The sequence below is a fragment of the Temnothorax americanus genome, unplaced genomic scaffold (genome assembly GCF_048541705.1).
Source record: "Temnothorax americanus isolate GAGA-0224 unplaced genomic scaffold, ASM4854170v1 Scaffold5, whole genome shotgun sequence".
In the NCBI taxonomy this organism is placed as follows: Eukaryota; Metazoa; Arthropoda; class Insecta; order Hymenoptera; family Formicidae; genus Temnothorax; species Temnothorax americanus.
In genome coordinates this window covers 4726083-4744061 of record NW_027509657.1, presented here as the reverse complement: position 1 = coordinate 4744061, position 17979 = coordinate 4726083, and the positions used below count along the sequence as shown (strand labels likewise).

Genomic DNA, 17979 nt, shown 5'->3' with positions numbered 1-17979 from the left:
AATCAAGGGAACCTTATATATATATATATATATATATATATATATATATATATATAAAATTGCCCTACAAAGATTAAAAATTGTTACGATAACGCAATGAGAGGTGAAATCCAATTAGCTACGACTACTGTTCGTAACTACCATTCGTAACTAACCATTTCATTTTCCATGTATATGACGTACAATATATACATAAATATATACATATATGTCATATACATATAACACTAATAAGTAACTGATATTGCTCCTTACAAGAAAGTATAAAAGATACATATCAAATGTGTAAATATAATTTTTCCTCCTAACTCAGTCGCTCAATTCATTAATTTTCTTTCTTCAAAATTTGTACAATAGTTGGCACACTGTTCTTCATAAAATGACAATAAAAGCAGATAGAACTCTGATTTCTATGAAAAATATATTTATAACACAGTCTTGAAGAATAAAATACGTTCTCCAATATATTTTTTCAACGTAATCACATATTTTTTACCACATTTCTCCCGAGAACGCGATATTCAATCGGTTGCGTGTGAATTCAAAGAGCAATACAATAAAAAGGAAAGAGATGATGTAAGAAAGAGAGATAAGAGGATGACCTCAAAAACCGTCAAAGGGCTTGGTGCTCCCCAATCGATTCACGCAGAGTGACAAGAATCTCTTGGAAATGCATGCTCGACTTATCTTTTTGTTCTACAATAAAATGGTAAAATTCTAAAAATAGATGCAAATTAATGTAAATTGATGCAGATCAGACAAAAAATAGTGCTATTAGATTATTACTCTTTTTTAAGTACAAAAATGAGTAAGTAATATTATGTAACGCGTGAGCCAAAATGAGACAACTTAAAATAAATCGGAAAGTCAACGCGCCGCACGTAAGAAACAGAAAAGACCACAGCATTTCATTTAATGAGATACACATTTTTATCCAAACGAAACGGTATAACATATTTTCAAAACTAGCAGCAATCAGTCAGTGAAGTGAACCGATTATCTGGCGTAAAAATTAACATGCAAAATTTGATTATAAATTTTATAGGTTTCTTTGTTCCTGAAAACTCCGAAAATCAATATGATATGTATATCATATTTGAGTAACCAATGCAACTTCTGTACCTTGATTGTGTACCAATTTACATTTTAATGTTACAATAACACAATTACCTAGTTATATATAACCAATAATTATATAATTGGTTAATTCAATGTGCATAACAAAAACGCATCAATCTTTTGCATCTTTGGAACATTAATTATTTTTTTATAAATATAATAATAGATACATTCCCATATTGATTTTCTCATAATTCATTAATTAAATAATTAAATACACAAAGCAAATTAACTTTTGTTGATTTCACATTAATTCAGGTTTATGTTCACAGTAATAAAAAAAATCTTTTTGTTTTGCAGTTTTGTTTTGCAAAATTCTTAAATTTCCAACAATTTATACTTTGATTCATACAGAATTTAAATATCATCTAGTAGAGATCATTACATTAAACTGAGGAATAATTATGTTAAGAAATTCGAATAATCAAATATTTTTAGAAATCAAACGTTTTGATCATTAAATTTCTCGATTGTTGAAATGACGAAATGGCACTGTTAACGTTCGAATTGATCATCAATGCATGCAACTGCTATTTGCAATTTGCGCAAATAAACATCGCTTATTGATAATTGGTAATCGGCAGGCATTGAATGCCTGGGTAGATTGAAAAAAAAAAACTGGCCGAAGTCTGCCATCGACAGGTGCTCAATCAGACTATCACGCTATAGCTTTTCAATAAGAACGCTCGCCCTGGAATGTAATACTCGCCCACGTACTAATGTTCTACCACTAGATTACTATACATTAATCGTAACAGACATATATCCTCATTCACAATGTTCTATACGATCAAAGATTATACTTTTTCAATGTTTGTCCATAATACAATAGATGATAAGTTCAATTATATCGAATGAATAAGCATTATCCAATGTACGTTGGGAAATATTCTATATTCGAGAGTTTCCTTCTATCTATTAACACCACGCCAAGAGATTTTTAAAAGTAAAAAAAAAAGAGAATGCTGTGATATTTAAATTAGTTCTTTCTAGATTGGTTGGTCAACTTTCTTCTAACGGAACAAAGTACCATTTACCATAAATTAACAAAATCACAAACTTCCGTGAAAAAGTTGTGGCTAACAATTATTCTAATATAGTTGAAAATGACCTCCCGAAGTTTACTATAAATGAAGAGGAAGAAGTTAATAACAAGTTATTAATTTTGGTTCTATCATAATGTCATAAAATTGATATTCTTACAATTAAAACTCGTTTCTAATAACCTGAAGAAGAGAAAGAGAAAAAAAACCATCCTTCTCTGTTTGGTTGACTTATAAAAATTGCGTTCTTTTCTTATTTATTATACTTGGCTATTTCTCGCTAACTGCGATTTTCTCCATGTTTATAAATAATGCTTAGCGAGATTATTAAACGCGATCGGATATAGTATTTCATTATGATATTTAAAAAGAAAAAGGCAGAAGCAAACAATTAAATCAATTTTAAATCAAAGAAAAAAGAATACTACTAAATAGTCGTGTATTAAATATATTTTTCTCGTGTAACGTGCAGTAATATCATAAAATATATAAAGAAATTTTTAATAAAAAAAAATCAATTGCTTGAAAAAAAAAATGATTATTTTGTATGCGATATCTCAAGTCACGCTTTTAGGACATTTTAAGTGTAATCGGCAAGTGGCAAAAAGCAATTATTATCGTGAATGCTTTCTTTGAAGCGGCTTTTATAAGAGTTCCACGTTAGAAGAAAAAGAGTGTGACCTCAGGTCTCAGAAGGATAATGCATCAGCGACGAGTGCGACGCAGACGGCGCGCCGGAAGAAGCGCGCAAGCGAGACAGCAGAAACAGCCACCGAGGCCAGACCGCGGCTAGTAGTCAGTCGGCGGTCGGAGTCCGCGCGCGACGGATTGTGGAGTAATACGCTCGTACTACTTGCTCACTCGGTCGGCGGTGGCGCGCCCGCGAGACAGAAGCACGTGAGTGCGTGCATACGTGGGTGCGTGCGTATGCTTCGTGTGCAGTGGCAGTGAAAAGTGCGAATTTTTCGAACGCACGTTCTGTGGAAACGCGCGTGTCTTCACACACACACACACACACACACACACACACGCACACACACACATACACGATAGGCAAAATCCGACTAATAATCAACCCGTAGTGTTCATCGAGTAATACTAATGTTGGCGGTGATTAAATGCACAAAAATGCATAGGTAACTTTGATAAGCTATAACTTGGCGAAAAAAAATCGTACGGACATAATTTTTTTTTTTCATTTGCAGGGAAAAGTCCATATTTTACGATGGTTGCCATGATAGTTACGAAAAAAATTCATTTTACGCCGTAGAATGTGTCAAAGTATGCAATTTTTTGGAGACGTAACACGTCCTTACTTTTGAAAGAACGGCGGGAGGGGGGAGGCTAAATTCAAAATCTAACAATGGTTCCTTAAAGTACAGACTTCACCCTTTAAAATGAAAAAAAAATCTTTCAAATATGACAATTTATCGCGAAGTTATGCTTATTTGAAGTTGGGCAAATTTTTAACGTGAATTTTTGTTGCGATAATTTTGTTGCTCAGTGTATTTGGGAATCGCGTTATTGTAATTATTGGAGCACGCGTCGTACTCGGAAAGCACGCGCTGGTAGCGGCGGTGGAGATGATCTGGACCGATGCATTTCAGTAGCCCAGCACGCGACAAAAATATCCACGAAAAATCTCGGCAGCTCGCCAAGCGGCCTCAAGAACTGATGCTGTCGTGCTCGTCAACGTATAGCTTTGATAAGATAATCCAAAAATTATCTCGGGATATAACGACGATGTCGATGAGAGCCGCGGTGACACTAAAAGCATTTACATGACATTGCTTTCGTCGCCGCGAAAGGTGGAGTCCGAAAAATCTACGGATGACGAAATGAACGGCGACTGCAGTTGTCTTAAATGTCGAATCGACATTCGTGCCAAGGGACGTAATAAACGCGTCCTCGACGTCCGTGTCGTATCGAGGTTCCTTCTCACAAGTAGACGAATTTTGCGCAAGCACCACGGCATAAAGGCGTCTCCGCGTCTGGCGTTTATAGAGCTTCGCAATTCCTCGGAAATTATACTGCACCCGAATGCAGATCGCGGCAGGAGATACGGAGTGAGCACATCAATGCACGGCTATTCTTGAAGAACGTTCGCGGCAGAAGCTGCGCCCCCCGTTCGTAACAGAAAGAGACGCACGTCAGCCGCTGAAAGAGAATACGTGCGCGTAGAAAGGAAACGTCAAGCATTCCAGGCACGCGTGTATGACAACGAAAACTCGTTCGGCTGATCATTCCTCCTTCATTCTTCCGAATTTTCTCAATTGCATAAGTCGTACGTTTCGAACGTGACATCAGTCAAATCTTGGAAATTTTCGAATTTAAATATGTACGTATTAATTCAATTGTCGCAATTATTCCTTGATGATACTGATATATCGCGAATAAATTTAAAGGTATGACATTCTAACATACATATCTCATTTCTATCGATGATGTTATATTGTAATATTCATATATTTTTATTAAATGTACATGTCAATTGACAAACATAATCTTGAATAATTAATTCTTACTTAAATATATTAATTTTTCCGTTTTCATATTATACGAAACAATAAATCCTGACATTACTTGCGATGTGTAAAAATTTTATATGTAAAAAGTAGTAATTATAAATTCTGCTGTATACATTCATTCATTCGCGAAAAACTAACCTTTATAAATAAATAAATAGTGGAAGTTTAACGTGAGAGAACAATCAAAACAACGCGTTACATTTGACATGATATTGCTTTTCCTTCTGACGAATCTTATTGAAAGATTTATTTAAAACATACCAATTATTTTTCTGTTGTTGTCTTCGAGCACAAATAAAAACTAGAAAATAGCAACTGACAAACAATAATAAAAATTGATCGGAATATGGATATCTTGTTTAAAAATCTGCTGTTTCTAAAAATACATATCAAACTAAAACTTTTTTGAAAGATTCTTTACATTTTTTTATTGATTCATTAATCTTGCAAATTCTCACATTTTTCTCAATTATATACAAACGACTGTTCGATATGTTATGAGTAATAGTGGTGAGGATTGTCACATGTATGATCAATTAAAAAAAAATATTACACGTGACATCGGCCTTGATTTAAAGAGATATATCCCACGCGATATGCCAAGAATAGAAAACTCGTTGAATTACGACGAGGATTGATGAAATTGTGATAAAATTCGAAAACGTTATAGACGGGATTCGTTTCCGCCAAATGGGTCTTCGCGATCATGCATATTCAGCTTCACGAAAAAAGAACGACGAGCTCAGACCAGGGACACACAAAATTCTTTGCATTGCAATATAAAGATCCAACGCAAAATTTAGAAAACGTGGAATTGGTGATTTTTATTCCACGTTTCCCATGAATATGAAAGCTTTTATGGTAATTTAGTTTTTGGATATCTTCTTTTCTATTGCTGTTAAAAAATTGACAAATGTAAACTTATGTCAGAATATACAGCTGTCACATACATGTAACTGTTTTTTTATAACGGACCCCTCCTAAACTGTTACGCATAATATCTTTTCTCAAATTATTTTGACGCTATATATACAAAAGTATAAAATATTCTTGGCTTTCATAAAAAAAATTTCAAGTAATTGATCTAATAGCATTAGATAAAGCCTCAGCAAAAAGCTCACATTCATGATACTTTGTGGTGCGAAACGGCGCCAACGCGCCGCTGAGTGTCTCGCGATTTTTACAATCCGTTCTGTTGATGCTGTAGCGCGAGCTAAACGAGCGTTTTTATTTTCGGTAGAGAAAAAGTCGTTCTACGCCAAGGGAGAAGATGAGACTGAAAAGGCGTGAACATAGGGAGACCCGCGAGGAATACCACTGGTTCACGTAAAACGCACGCGCGTTCGCATTTTAATCCGGTGAATTACGAATGACGCAAAATACCGTTGCTTCGCCGTAATTCGCTAAATCAGTAAACTGTCTTTAATTCACCAAGAGTTGCGTTGGCTCAATCCTCATTTTTAACTTTTTTTATCTCAATACAACAATAACTCAGTTATTTCCATTATTCGCAAAGTTTCCAGCATTATTCGCGGAATATAACGCGTGTTATTCGTAGCAGGACCCTTTCGTCTACGTGCACGCAAACCGACGCGACGCCTCGACTGTTATTTGCTTGTCTAGAATATTACGGATACAGGATATTACATATAGGTTTATCCCGCCACTAGTTGCATGACATAACATACTCTCGCAGCTTATTATCTAGTAGATCATATTAATCCGTGAATTTCTAACATAGATTATGCCTAAATCTACGGTTCTATTCTAGATTAAAATAGATAATTATAAAACATTTTCCATAATGCTTTAGCAATCGTCATAAATCACTATAAATCTAAAAAAAAAAGGTAATAGTTACGTAAATTTGTATGCGTTGAAATACTTTTTCGAAATCGCGAACATTGTTAATCGCAAAAGACATCCTGCTTCCCGACCGAGAAGATGACGGCAATAAAATAACTTGCGAGCAGAAGAGAAGTTCTTATCGGTTTTCCAATTTTACCATCGTCGCTTCAGTTCTTCAGAATGCAATTGTCGCGAAAATCCATGACGATTGGCTGTGCGGTGAGCACACATACGTAGAAACGCAATACACACAAGATATTGTGCAGGATCGCACACATATATGTAAGGTTCTTAATCTGCTTTATATTATATTACGTTTCGTCTCTCTTCTAGCTTCTGTTAGCAACAGTACCAGATTGCTTCTGTTGTATTCACTGTGCCGATATTATATCTGGCAGGTGTCAAGTTGTATTTCACTTGTAAATTATTTTTTCCACGAGTCTATCTCTCGGCACCTCGCCCGTCCGTTTGTCCGTCCATTCTATCTACCACTCCGCTCCCTTTAGCAAACGCATCTCTAAAATATTTATGTGCACAGATATCGGGCTTCGAGCACGGTCCAATCGCAGCTACCGCACGCGAGAGTGCCAGTGCCGCGGGTCGATTAATATCGAGCCATCTGGCCAAATCGCATTCGGATCGGTCAAAAAGAAAAAAGAAAAAAATCTGTCATTTTGAAAACGCGCGCCGGGGGCGTTTCACACAATCGCATACGACATGCGATCGCTTCGCTGTGAATTCCCACGAATTTCAGAGATCGCGTCGCCGTGGGAAATTAATCGGGCGCGTATGTGCAGCTCGATCGACGAAAGTGGCTTATTCTTCGAGTGCTGAAACTCTCTAGAATCCGGTGAGTGGACCGACAGTGGAACCGAAAGGAATTAAGAAGGCCCCGTGCGTGAGCGGACGAACTGGAGTAGCGGCGCGTACGCCTACGTGGAAGCCCGACAGAACGTTAAATGAATGTTGTTACGGCGGGCGCTGGCGATTGCGACGGGAAAATCGAGGGGGCACGGCAGGATCGCTCGATTTAAATTCATAGATGTGCGAGCGAACGGGCCCACAATGGTGGCTCGGCTCCCGCAACAAGTTCTGCTGCTACTCGTACTCGGTGAGTAAGAAACACCCGCGGGTATATTCCAACAAAATATGTCACGAGATAATCATCGTGCTTTCTTTCTTTCAACGATATTGGATTCCAACAAGAAAAGGGTGCAAATTACAAACTTGCACATTGCTTCCTCATTATTACAGGAAGCTTATTTTATTTAATGTATAAATTTAATGTATATGAAGAAGCTTTTATTTTATTTAATGTATAATTATTAGTATTTATTTTTTTGGCTTCCTCATAGAGGAAGCTTTGTGAGCAAAGGGTTCTACTTGCACACTTAAAAACTATAAAGAAGCAATGTGCAATTTCTCAATATTTGCGGAAGTTAGAGCAAATTTACCAAAATTTCTATAACTCTAGAACTAATCAACCAAATCTTAACGAATTATATATGAAATATATAGGGGTAGAAAAAACTGAAAAATATAATAAAATTAGAAATAGATCGATATCTCCAAATTTGCGGAAATTAAAGCATAAACAAACATTTCTGCAAATTCAAAATTTTATTTAAAAAAAACCCCTTAATTATTAGCAATTTTTATTAATTCTATTATATTCTTCAGTTTTTTCTACCCCTATTTCATATATAATTCGTTAAGATTTAGTTGATTAGTTCCGGAGTTATAGAAATTTCGGTAAATTTGGCGCACACACAACACAGCAGCACCACACACACGACACCAGCACACACACACACAGAACACACACACACACACACACACACACACACACACAGCACACACCACACACAGCACACACAAGCACACACACCACCACACTCACACACACACACACACACACACACACACACACACACACACATACCCACACCTACACACCCACACACACAGCACACACACACACACACACACAGCACACAGCACCACACACATCACACACACACCACACAACACACACCACACACAGCAGCACAACACAGCACACACACACAACACACCACCCTACACACAACAGCACACACACAATAACACACTCACACACACACACACACACACACACACACACACACACACACACACACACACACACACACACACACACACACACACACACACACACACACACACACACACACACACACACACACACACACACACACACACATACCTACACACACACACCCACACACACACACACACACATACCTACACACACACACACACACACACACACACACACACACACACACACACACACACACACACACACACACACACACACACACACACACACACACACACACACACACACACACACACACACACACACACACACACACACACACACACACACACACACACACACACACACACACACACACACACACACACACATTTTTTTAAATTACAATTTTTCGACATTTTAGAACATTCTGAACACATTCAGAAAAACAAAAAAAATTTTTTTTTTACGAAAACAAAGCTTCCTGTATGAGAGGAAGCAAAATTAAAAAAGTTGATAATACATTTTTAAATTTAAAATAAACAAAGCTTTGTTAAATGATATTGAAAGATAAAAATTTTTTTTCACAATAATGTAATAATTACAAGAAATCAACTATATATATATTTATTAATAACTCCATTATTGAAGAAAATCCATTATGGCAGCTCACAAGAAAAAAGATTTAAATATTTATATCAAAAATATGAATTTAATTTAAAACTTTTTAAATTAAAAAACTAGAATCTACATTATTCTGCAATTTATAAAGAAAAAGCATGTTTTTCGACATTTTAATAATAATTTCTATAGGATGCTTGTATATTTTTTCATTTCCATACCATTATTCTCTTTAATTACTTGAATTTCAAATTACTAATACGTTTAAAAATAGCGTAATTCTTTTGAAAAGCTTATTAACATACAGACATCCCATCAAGTAATGTATATAGTATACGCATATCTTATAAAAGTTCATTGTTCTTCGAAATTTCATTTACGCCACCTTCAGAGAATAAGAGCTCATATATCCTCTATATTTAGGCACCAGCTAAGTTAACCGGCCATATGTACACAGGCGTGTAGGATAAACGTGTAGTAAAGCGCCAGCTGATTTAACGCTTTCGCCGTTTTCTTTTTTTCTTAGACGCCCAACACAAACTCGCGCCGTATCAAGTTTCGGCGTTACGACATTTGGGAGGGCTTGTCTGATTAAGAAACGCAGGCAAAATGTAAAAGTAGAAAGTCTCCAATTTTTTATGCAGTTGCGTAGTTCTTTTTACATGAATAATATTTTTAATCTCTATAGCTCGAAAACTCCTAATATTAAAAAATAATCGTTACTATATTATCTGCGATTTAAAAAAGTTTTGAATCTCCTCTGTATGTACATACAAACTTAGGAGCCTATTCTGTAAACGTTAACGACATCATTACGTGCTTTGCGTAGATATAATATACCATAGAAAAACTGCGCAAAGCGTAACGATATCGTTAACGTTTACAGAATAGGCCCCTTAATCTCGATTGAATTTAGTTACTTTGTACAGCTTGCAATATTAAATGCTAAAAATAATTTATAAAATATTCAAATAATTTCTGCAAATAATGGTACTTATTGTTAGATAATTGCGACAGAAAGTTATGTTACATGAACAATTATCAGAATAAAAGCCTGATTAGTCAGAATCATAAAAAAGAAAGAATTACGTGATATATCATTTAATCGGAGTTATTTTTACGCGCGCTCTTATCGAGTTATATAAAAACGATTAAAATTTTAATCTACATAAAACGTAAATATACATTCTCGGGTCTTGTTCTGTTTTTATCTATCGTTCTATCTATCGTTGCTAGTTTGCTGCGTCACAGAAAAGCGCGCTGACCCATGTCGTTGCGCAATACGCTGAATCTACCGGATGTGCAGTTTTTTACTTGAGTCAGATCCGGTATGGACTTAAGATGGTACGTTCGGCTAATCCGCCTTAAAAAGGGGGATAGCGGGGCGAGAAGTGGAAGTTTAATTAAGTCAGATTACAGGGACCGAAATGAATAAAGTTTCATCAAAGAGGATCACGAAAGACACTTCGCTACCGGAAAGATTCGTCTCGACTAAAGCCTAAAGCAATAAGATCGAACGTTACGGCAGTGAATAAATAAAACACCAGACCACTTATATATGTGTGTGTATGCAATAATTGCGGTCGTTGATTTCCATTCTAAAAGCAGCAGCGTTATTAATAATAATTAATAATAACGTTGCTGCTTTTAGAATGATAATTAATAACGCTATGTCTTGAGATAAAGCAATTTTTAGAGTTAAAATTGAGCTTATCGATATTACGTCAACATAGTCAAATCAATTCAAAAAATTAGTAACCATAAGTAAACATAAATAAATTGCGCAAAAATTAAATTAATTAAACATTCCGTTGTTTTCTTTCTAATTAAATATACGTTTGCTAGAACAATTTTAGTATATCACACAACAGGCACTCATATACCGATGGTGTTTTCCTTTTTGCAATTATATCTCGTTTTCACATCATAGAACATACAAAACTTCAGTGTAATTCGATGAATGTAACAATACGTTTTGATCTATATGTTAAAAAACTCCGTCCAATTTTACAAATCGGTTCGCACTGTCGTTCATGCACGTACGGCATTTTTTTTCGTGGTAGATCGATAACATCGGGCAAACGCCGATAGAGAGTCCTTCTCGTTGATCACGTACTGCGTCAGATACTACCAGTTGCATCGTTAATTCACAGAGATACGCTCGGTGAACATATACCGCAATTTCCTGGAGCAGTTATAGATAGCGATCGACTTTGTCCAATTTACAGATTTTCTTGCCACTTAGCAGGACCCAATCAAATAATATAGTTGCATAATATTCACCTAATTCGTCTCAAGGCAATCAAACGCTCTGTGATGCCAATCGAAAGTGGTCGTTATGTGACCAATAATTGAATCCAAATACGAGCAAGCATCAAAATTGGAAAGTGGAAACTGCTTGTGTTACGTCTACGATCATGAACGATATTCATTGAGATGACGAAAATTGGAAACGCAAATCTAACATTAAAGGCAAAATTTATAAGTTTTACCCGTTCGTTAATTAACATTGACATAATTTTTACACTATTGTACAAAAATAATGCAAAATAATTTTGATGAATTTTCTATTATTCAAAATTAGATTTTCTATACAAAAAAAAAATTCGCTTGGAAATATATTTTTTCTATCGATTACATTATTACATAAATAAAAATTCTCTGGGATAAAAATTAAATCGATAATTATAGTGCAAATTCGTAAAAAAAGGTGAAATTTTCAATAAAAAAAAACGAGGCAGATCACACTTGACATCAGTGTTTTTTCAATACGATTTATCGGATTGTTTGCAGGGGCGCAACGGAAACATTGATGAGCTCTTTGTTGATCACGGATATCGTTGCCACGCGATACAAGCTGCATTACTGATTCACGGCTAACATATTCAATTGCGGCTTAATACTACGCCGCGCCACTCCCGCAATTTCAATCGAGCGATTAACATTGCGCGCGTCTGCTACGGTAATTAAACGTGTCGTTTAATAAATGTTACAATTTAACGGCGCCCAAATAATAAGCGTGTCGAGAAAAATTATTTTTTTTCTTGTTGAAATGGTGTCTGATAGGCGTAAAACCGCAGATCAACAAACGACGTGCTATATACGATTGTCTATTAAAGTGATTGGCGTGCATCGCATCGAATCGCAGATTGCACTTTACCGTGCATTGCGTATTGCCAATGGCAATGTTACAACGAGATTCTCGTCAAGCCATACAACGTTTGTCGATCGCACTCATATCAATTTCGCGAAATTTTTGATAAATTTAAAAGCTTTGCGTTGTTTCACATCAAGGACACAATTATTTATAATTAATTACATCATATACATCATACACATGTATTTGTTTGGTTGAATAATTGAATCTTTGTCTCCTCCATTTGTTAATTAATCAATGAATATATTGTAATTATATCTTGAATGCCGAAACTGCCAGAGTGTAATATAAATAATAATGTTGTATTTTGTGTTAATATTACACGGAGAGAATTTTTTGTTATATTTTACCATTTTACCCTTAAATTCACTACAAACTTGGGACAACTTGGCAACCAAGGAATTTTTAAAATATATAAAAGACATTTTAAAAACAACGTGATCAAAATTACCAAGCAGATTGGTAAATTTTAAAAAATTATTGAAATTTCCTAGATATATTTTAGTAAAATTAATCATTTTATATTTTAATGTAATAGATATTAATATCTTTTATTATGGTAGATATTAATCAGAATAGCTCGCATAAAATTATCGGTGGTACATGTTGTCCCACAACTATACCATGATTTCAGGGTAAATTTTAAGAGAAAATTTTCTCCATGTAAACATGGAAAATAACATTCTTTATATATAAAGAAAAAAATTACACATGAAAAACTGTAAAAAAAATATTGCAATTGTATAAAATTCAAGGTAATAATTAAATTTTTAAAGATATCAGTCTACAAAGCGCCGAATTTCTAGTTCGGTGACACGTTCACTGTAATATTTGCAATCACAAACCTTTCTTTTGTGGTTCTGTATAACCACATTACGCGCACGGTTTTGTTTCGTACTACTATTTCCATTTGGAAAAGAAAGTACGATATGAAGTATCGCAGGTAGAAAATGTAAAACTGAGTCCTCGCTTCGTAAAGGGAAAAGCGTTCAATTTACATTCACAAACAACAAGAGATGCTTGATACATCTATCATCATATTCAAATTTTTCTTTCGTCGCGTGTCTTCTTCCATGAAAACAGGCGTAACTGCGCAAAGTTTGCTCTGTGAATGTATTTCTTTAGTTGACAAATTAAATAGATGTTTTCTTTTTATCTTCACCTTTTAACTTCTAAATAATTCTCGAAATTCTGAAAATAATAGTTCAAGCATCATCGATCTCAATTTCTGTGATATATATCTCGGCCAATATAGTTTCAATCTTCATACTGCCATAGCGTAACTTGCTGTTCTTTTTTTTTGTTACGTAAAATCTTCAATCTAATTTTTAATGTCTGACGTTTGGTAAATTACATAATTCTGACTTTGAAAGATTAATTTTGAATTAAAAGCGAAACTGTTACGACTAGTGACGAGCATAAATAAAGCAATCAAGTAAATCATGAGTTAGTAACATTAATTAATAATGTAATATTTTCATTAAAATATTGAAAGTTTTCTACTTGTTTCATACATATTATATATTATACGAATAAATGGTACCAAATTGTTGCCATTATATATTTTATATGATTTTATAGATGTTAATGGCGTGTAATACGATTAACAGTTTTTTAAATTGTTCACCATTCCATTTATAGCGATATAATTAAAAAAATTACAGACGAAAAATGTTAAATCGCAAAAACAATCGCGAAATTGTCAATTAAAAGAAGATACTCAGAAATTGCATTTCTCAATATCGTAATTAATCGGATTAAAAGAGAAATATAGCTAAATTCCATAATTCTAACTTTTATTAAAGATGAATGGATCTATAAAATAACAAGAAAATCGATATTAATTAAAAGTTAAGTCGCGTAAATAAACCAGAATTCTCAACAGTGAAAAGTACTCTTCTTTAAATTAATTTGCCTGCGAGAATAAAATTTCTCAGAGAACTGTAAAATTATCATATGCGGAGCTATCTCATGTAAGATCGTTATATCCTCGTTTAACTTATATATACGAAACTTCTTGAATACTATAGTTTCTCGTGTTTGATCTCCGCAATATTACATATAAATAAATATGTCATAAGCGATATACGTATAACCGAGAAAGAGAGAGAGAGAGAGAGAGAGAGAGAGAGAGAGAGAGAGAGAGAGAGAGAGAGAGAGAGAGAGAGAGAGAGAGAGAGAGAGATTTTGACGAATTGTTGCAAAGAAATCGTGATTAATAAAAGATACGTATACTAAATAAAAATATAATTAACATAATTCATTAATCATTATTTTCTAATTTTTGCTCATTAGACATCAACCATATAATTATCGATAATTACATTAATCCTAAACATTTATACGTATATATCGGTTTATATAAGAGAAAAAAAATATCTAGGTAATACCCAGGACTAGATAATACCATAAAATTTTCAAAACAAAAATTTCCCGTGACACACACTATTTCCCATAAAAAATAAAAAAGGTGGTATTTTTTGCGTTAAAAGATCACAGTAATGGATATTGGGATCATAGTAAACTTTTAACAAAACTATCAAAAAAATTATTGCATTTAGCGTTGCTATATCAATTATTACTCTTGAAATAACATCAGCAATAAAAATTGGTATTTCGATATTATGAAAAATTAATTTCGTGCATGAAGTCTCTAATAACGTATATGTACTAATTTATTCGTTATAATTACAACGCAATTATGGTAAACAAGAATCGTGAAACATATACGCACACATCTATTGAAAAATAAATAAGGAAAATACAAATTTCTTTATTACGGATAAAAATTACGTTTTGCCCTTCCCTAGGCTTCCAAGAAATTCCTAATTAACCGCGATGCGCTGTCAATATTCGTCGATGAAGCAGCGTCTTCGCGACATTATAACAGATGACTAAAGTTTCTAGCGGATATCTCTATGCGCGCGTGACAAGAATCGAGCACGAGTTATAAAACGAGTAGGTAATCCGATCAAATATCGACCATGTTTGCATGATTGTAAATGCCAGATAAATATATATCTGTTCGATATGCATTGCATTCAAATGCCCCGCCGCATTCGCGAAAGATTTTCGGATGTACTATCAGATCAATTTGTAAGTTTCGAAGGGACGTTTCGTGCTTTGCATTGCGGACCAGAGATGTGTGGCAAAGTAGACGTGTAAGTAATCGTGATTTACTTAAAGAAAAGAAGAATCAGTGCTGGAGCGTATTAAAAGACTTCAATTGCAACCGATTCTGAAGTTACTATTTAAGATACTACTGAACGTTTTAATTAATCGAGTTTTGAAGAGCATTAAATACTGTCGTTTTTTTAATTAATTAATTAAAACTTTTCACAATAAAAACGTCAGGCTTCTGTTGTAGTTTAAGAATATTAGAAGGTTTGAGAAGTCCCATGTGTTCGTGTATAAGTAACCCTCTACTGGGAATAATAAAGGGCGAAGAATATTTCCAGAACACGCGATCCAACAATTTCCATCTTTTGGATATATCACGATTCCCTCGAAGAAAATCGGTCTTTTCTGCAACGTCGGCGGCAGATAAAATCCACACGATTAATAAGCGTCCGCCGTCTTTTTGTCCCGCGTGCGGGTTATCATTCCTGTGCGCGAATTGTTCTGCCCGAACTCGATAGTCCAAATTCTGGCACGCCGACAGATCGTCGGTGATATATAAGTTATTCGTGATCGCTCGTGGCCCGGAATGTCCTGCGATGGCGTCCATTTCGCCGCTGCGCGAACAGCGGAATAAACGTCCGTCTAGCTAGCTTCCCCATTTGATCAAAATTTAACGAATAAATTATAATAATGCACTATTTATGTAATCTCTCCAAATAAAAAAAAAAAAATTGCGCTCGTTTTGTTTGTAACAAAAAAAATTACTTTTAATGAAGAAGTTGAAAAGGCTACCAGTGAGCACACCCCCCTCTCCACATATTAATTTCAATTATAAGTAATCTGAAAAACAAGTATACAGAATTTCTGCGCTAATTATGCGCTTTCACATGAATTATGGAATAATTTCGATTTTTGCACCACAGAAATACAGCATAAAAATCGAAATCATCTGAAAATAATAGCACGTAAATCGTAAACACATTGCGTACATTTAATTTATCAAGTTTTATAATTTGAGATTAATTATAGGTGTGAGATGCGGAGCAAAAATCGAAATTACTCTGATGTGAGAGCGTATAAATTCTGTATGTTTTTCAAAATCGTTTGTAATTAATATGTGGAGGGATATGAGCTCACTACTCAGCTCCCCCATTAAAAATAATTTCTTTTGATTAAAACAAGCCCAAAATTGTTTCCTTATGGGATTTGGAGAGCGCATAAACAGCACATTATTATATGTATAATTTCTACATTAAATTTTGATCAAGTGGGAGAAGGGGAACTAGCTAGATAAATGTACGGAATAATAACCAACGATGACCGTGACGAGGAAAGTTAGTAGCTTCGCGTGGAAAATTGGACGTACGAAAATAGCAGGGAGAGAGGAGAGGATTTTTATATTTCAAGATAGGCGGCAAATGAAAGGGTGCCATGGTTCTCCGGAAGATTTTACGACCGCGACGACGTATTCGTTGGTGTGAATATAAATTAGGGTAATTGAGACATGAATATCGACAATGACGAAGTACTACATTCGCTCTACGTTTATTTGTGAAATTGTGAACGCTCTACTTGCAAAGAAAGGCCGTCATTCTTTAACATGACTCTATAAGGACAAAATGAAATGAGTGTGTTACAACGAGAACTTTTAAATAACGTAAAAGTATCTCTATTTAAAAAATTGAAAGTAATTATAAGTTCTTGTAAAAGAAATAAATAGAAACTTGAAGTGATACAAAAACACAAATAAACGATTAAGCTTACAAATAAATATACGATTCAGAAGATCGATACAATCGTTAGAATTGTGTATCCACATCATAAAGCATTATTTTCCTATACATATACAACATTATACTAAACAGATTTATGACGGTCAGTAATAAAGTATGATACTTTTCGTATTAAAGAGTTTAGTCATTATAAACAAAAACAAACAGAATAAAATACGTGGCTGTCCATGCACAAAACTGTATTCAAAATCCATAATCTACTAGATACTGCATCAATAGAATAAAATTCATGTAAAAAATATGTTATCCATTTGCTTTCTGTGTTGCAAATTATTGTTATAAAGCAACTTCAAATATATCAGCTCTATATATGTGACTTTCTATTAAAAACGGACTAATTAATGATAATCATATAATAAATGGTACTTGTAATAATAATATTTAATCACTCAATATAAAATAAAAGGGATTTAAGTGAATGTATTGAGCGTTAAAAGAATATTATAACATCTATCATTTTTTCATGTGATAACTGACATAATTAGTAATATACTTAATATTATTTATTAATATATATAATCACTAGCATACTAATGTACAAAAAATTGTAAATTATAATTTTCAGTACAAAACTTAAAGCTCCTCTGTATAATGTTTAAATATTATCTAACGTTAGCGTTATTCTGTGTCATTAGCAACAGAAGCAAATTAATAACGATTCACTGATTTT

General features: G+C 34.2%; 2 protein-coding genes across 10 annotated transcripts in view; one reads left to right on the top strand and one right to left on the bottom strand.

The window, feature by feature from the left end:
- LOC143904062 (uncharacterized) overlaps positions 1-17979 on the bottom strand; it is a 404129-nt gene that overhangs the window by 328513 nt on the left and 57637 nt on the right. The window lies entirely within an intron of this gene.
- Neto (Neuropilin and tolloid-like) overlaps positions 2882-17979 on the top strand; it is a 107690-nt gene continuing 92592 nt past the window's right edge. Inside the window, exons 1-3 of one of the 7 annotated variants that reach the window (XM_077418284.1) lie at positions 2887-3116; positions 3245-3298; positions 7293-7649. In XM_077418284.1, coding sequence (XP_077274410.1) covers positions 7502-7649 — 148 coding nt within the window. In that variant the 5' untranslated portion in view covers positions 2887-3116; positions 3245-3298; positions 7293-7501. Of the gene's footprint in view, positions 3299-3666; positions 4501-5270; positions 6821-7076; positions 7650-17979 lie in introns of those variants that run through there. The other 6 variants (XM_077418280.1, XM_077418285.1, XM_077418283.1 and 3 more) reach the window with 6 other exon arrangements.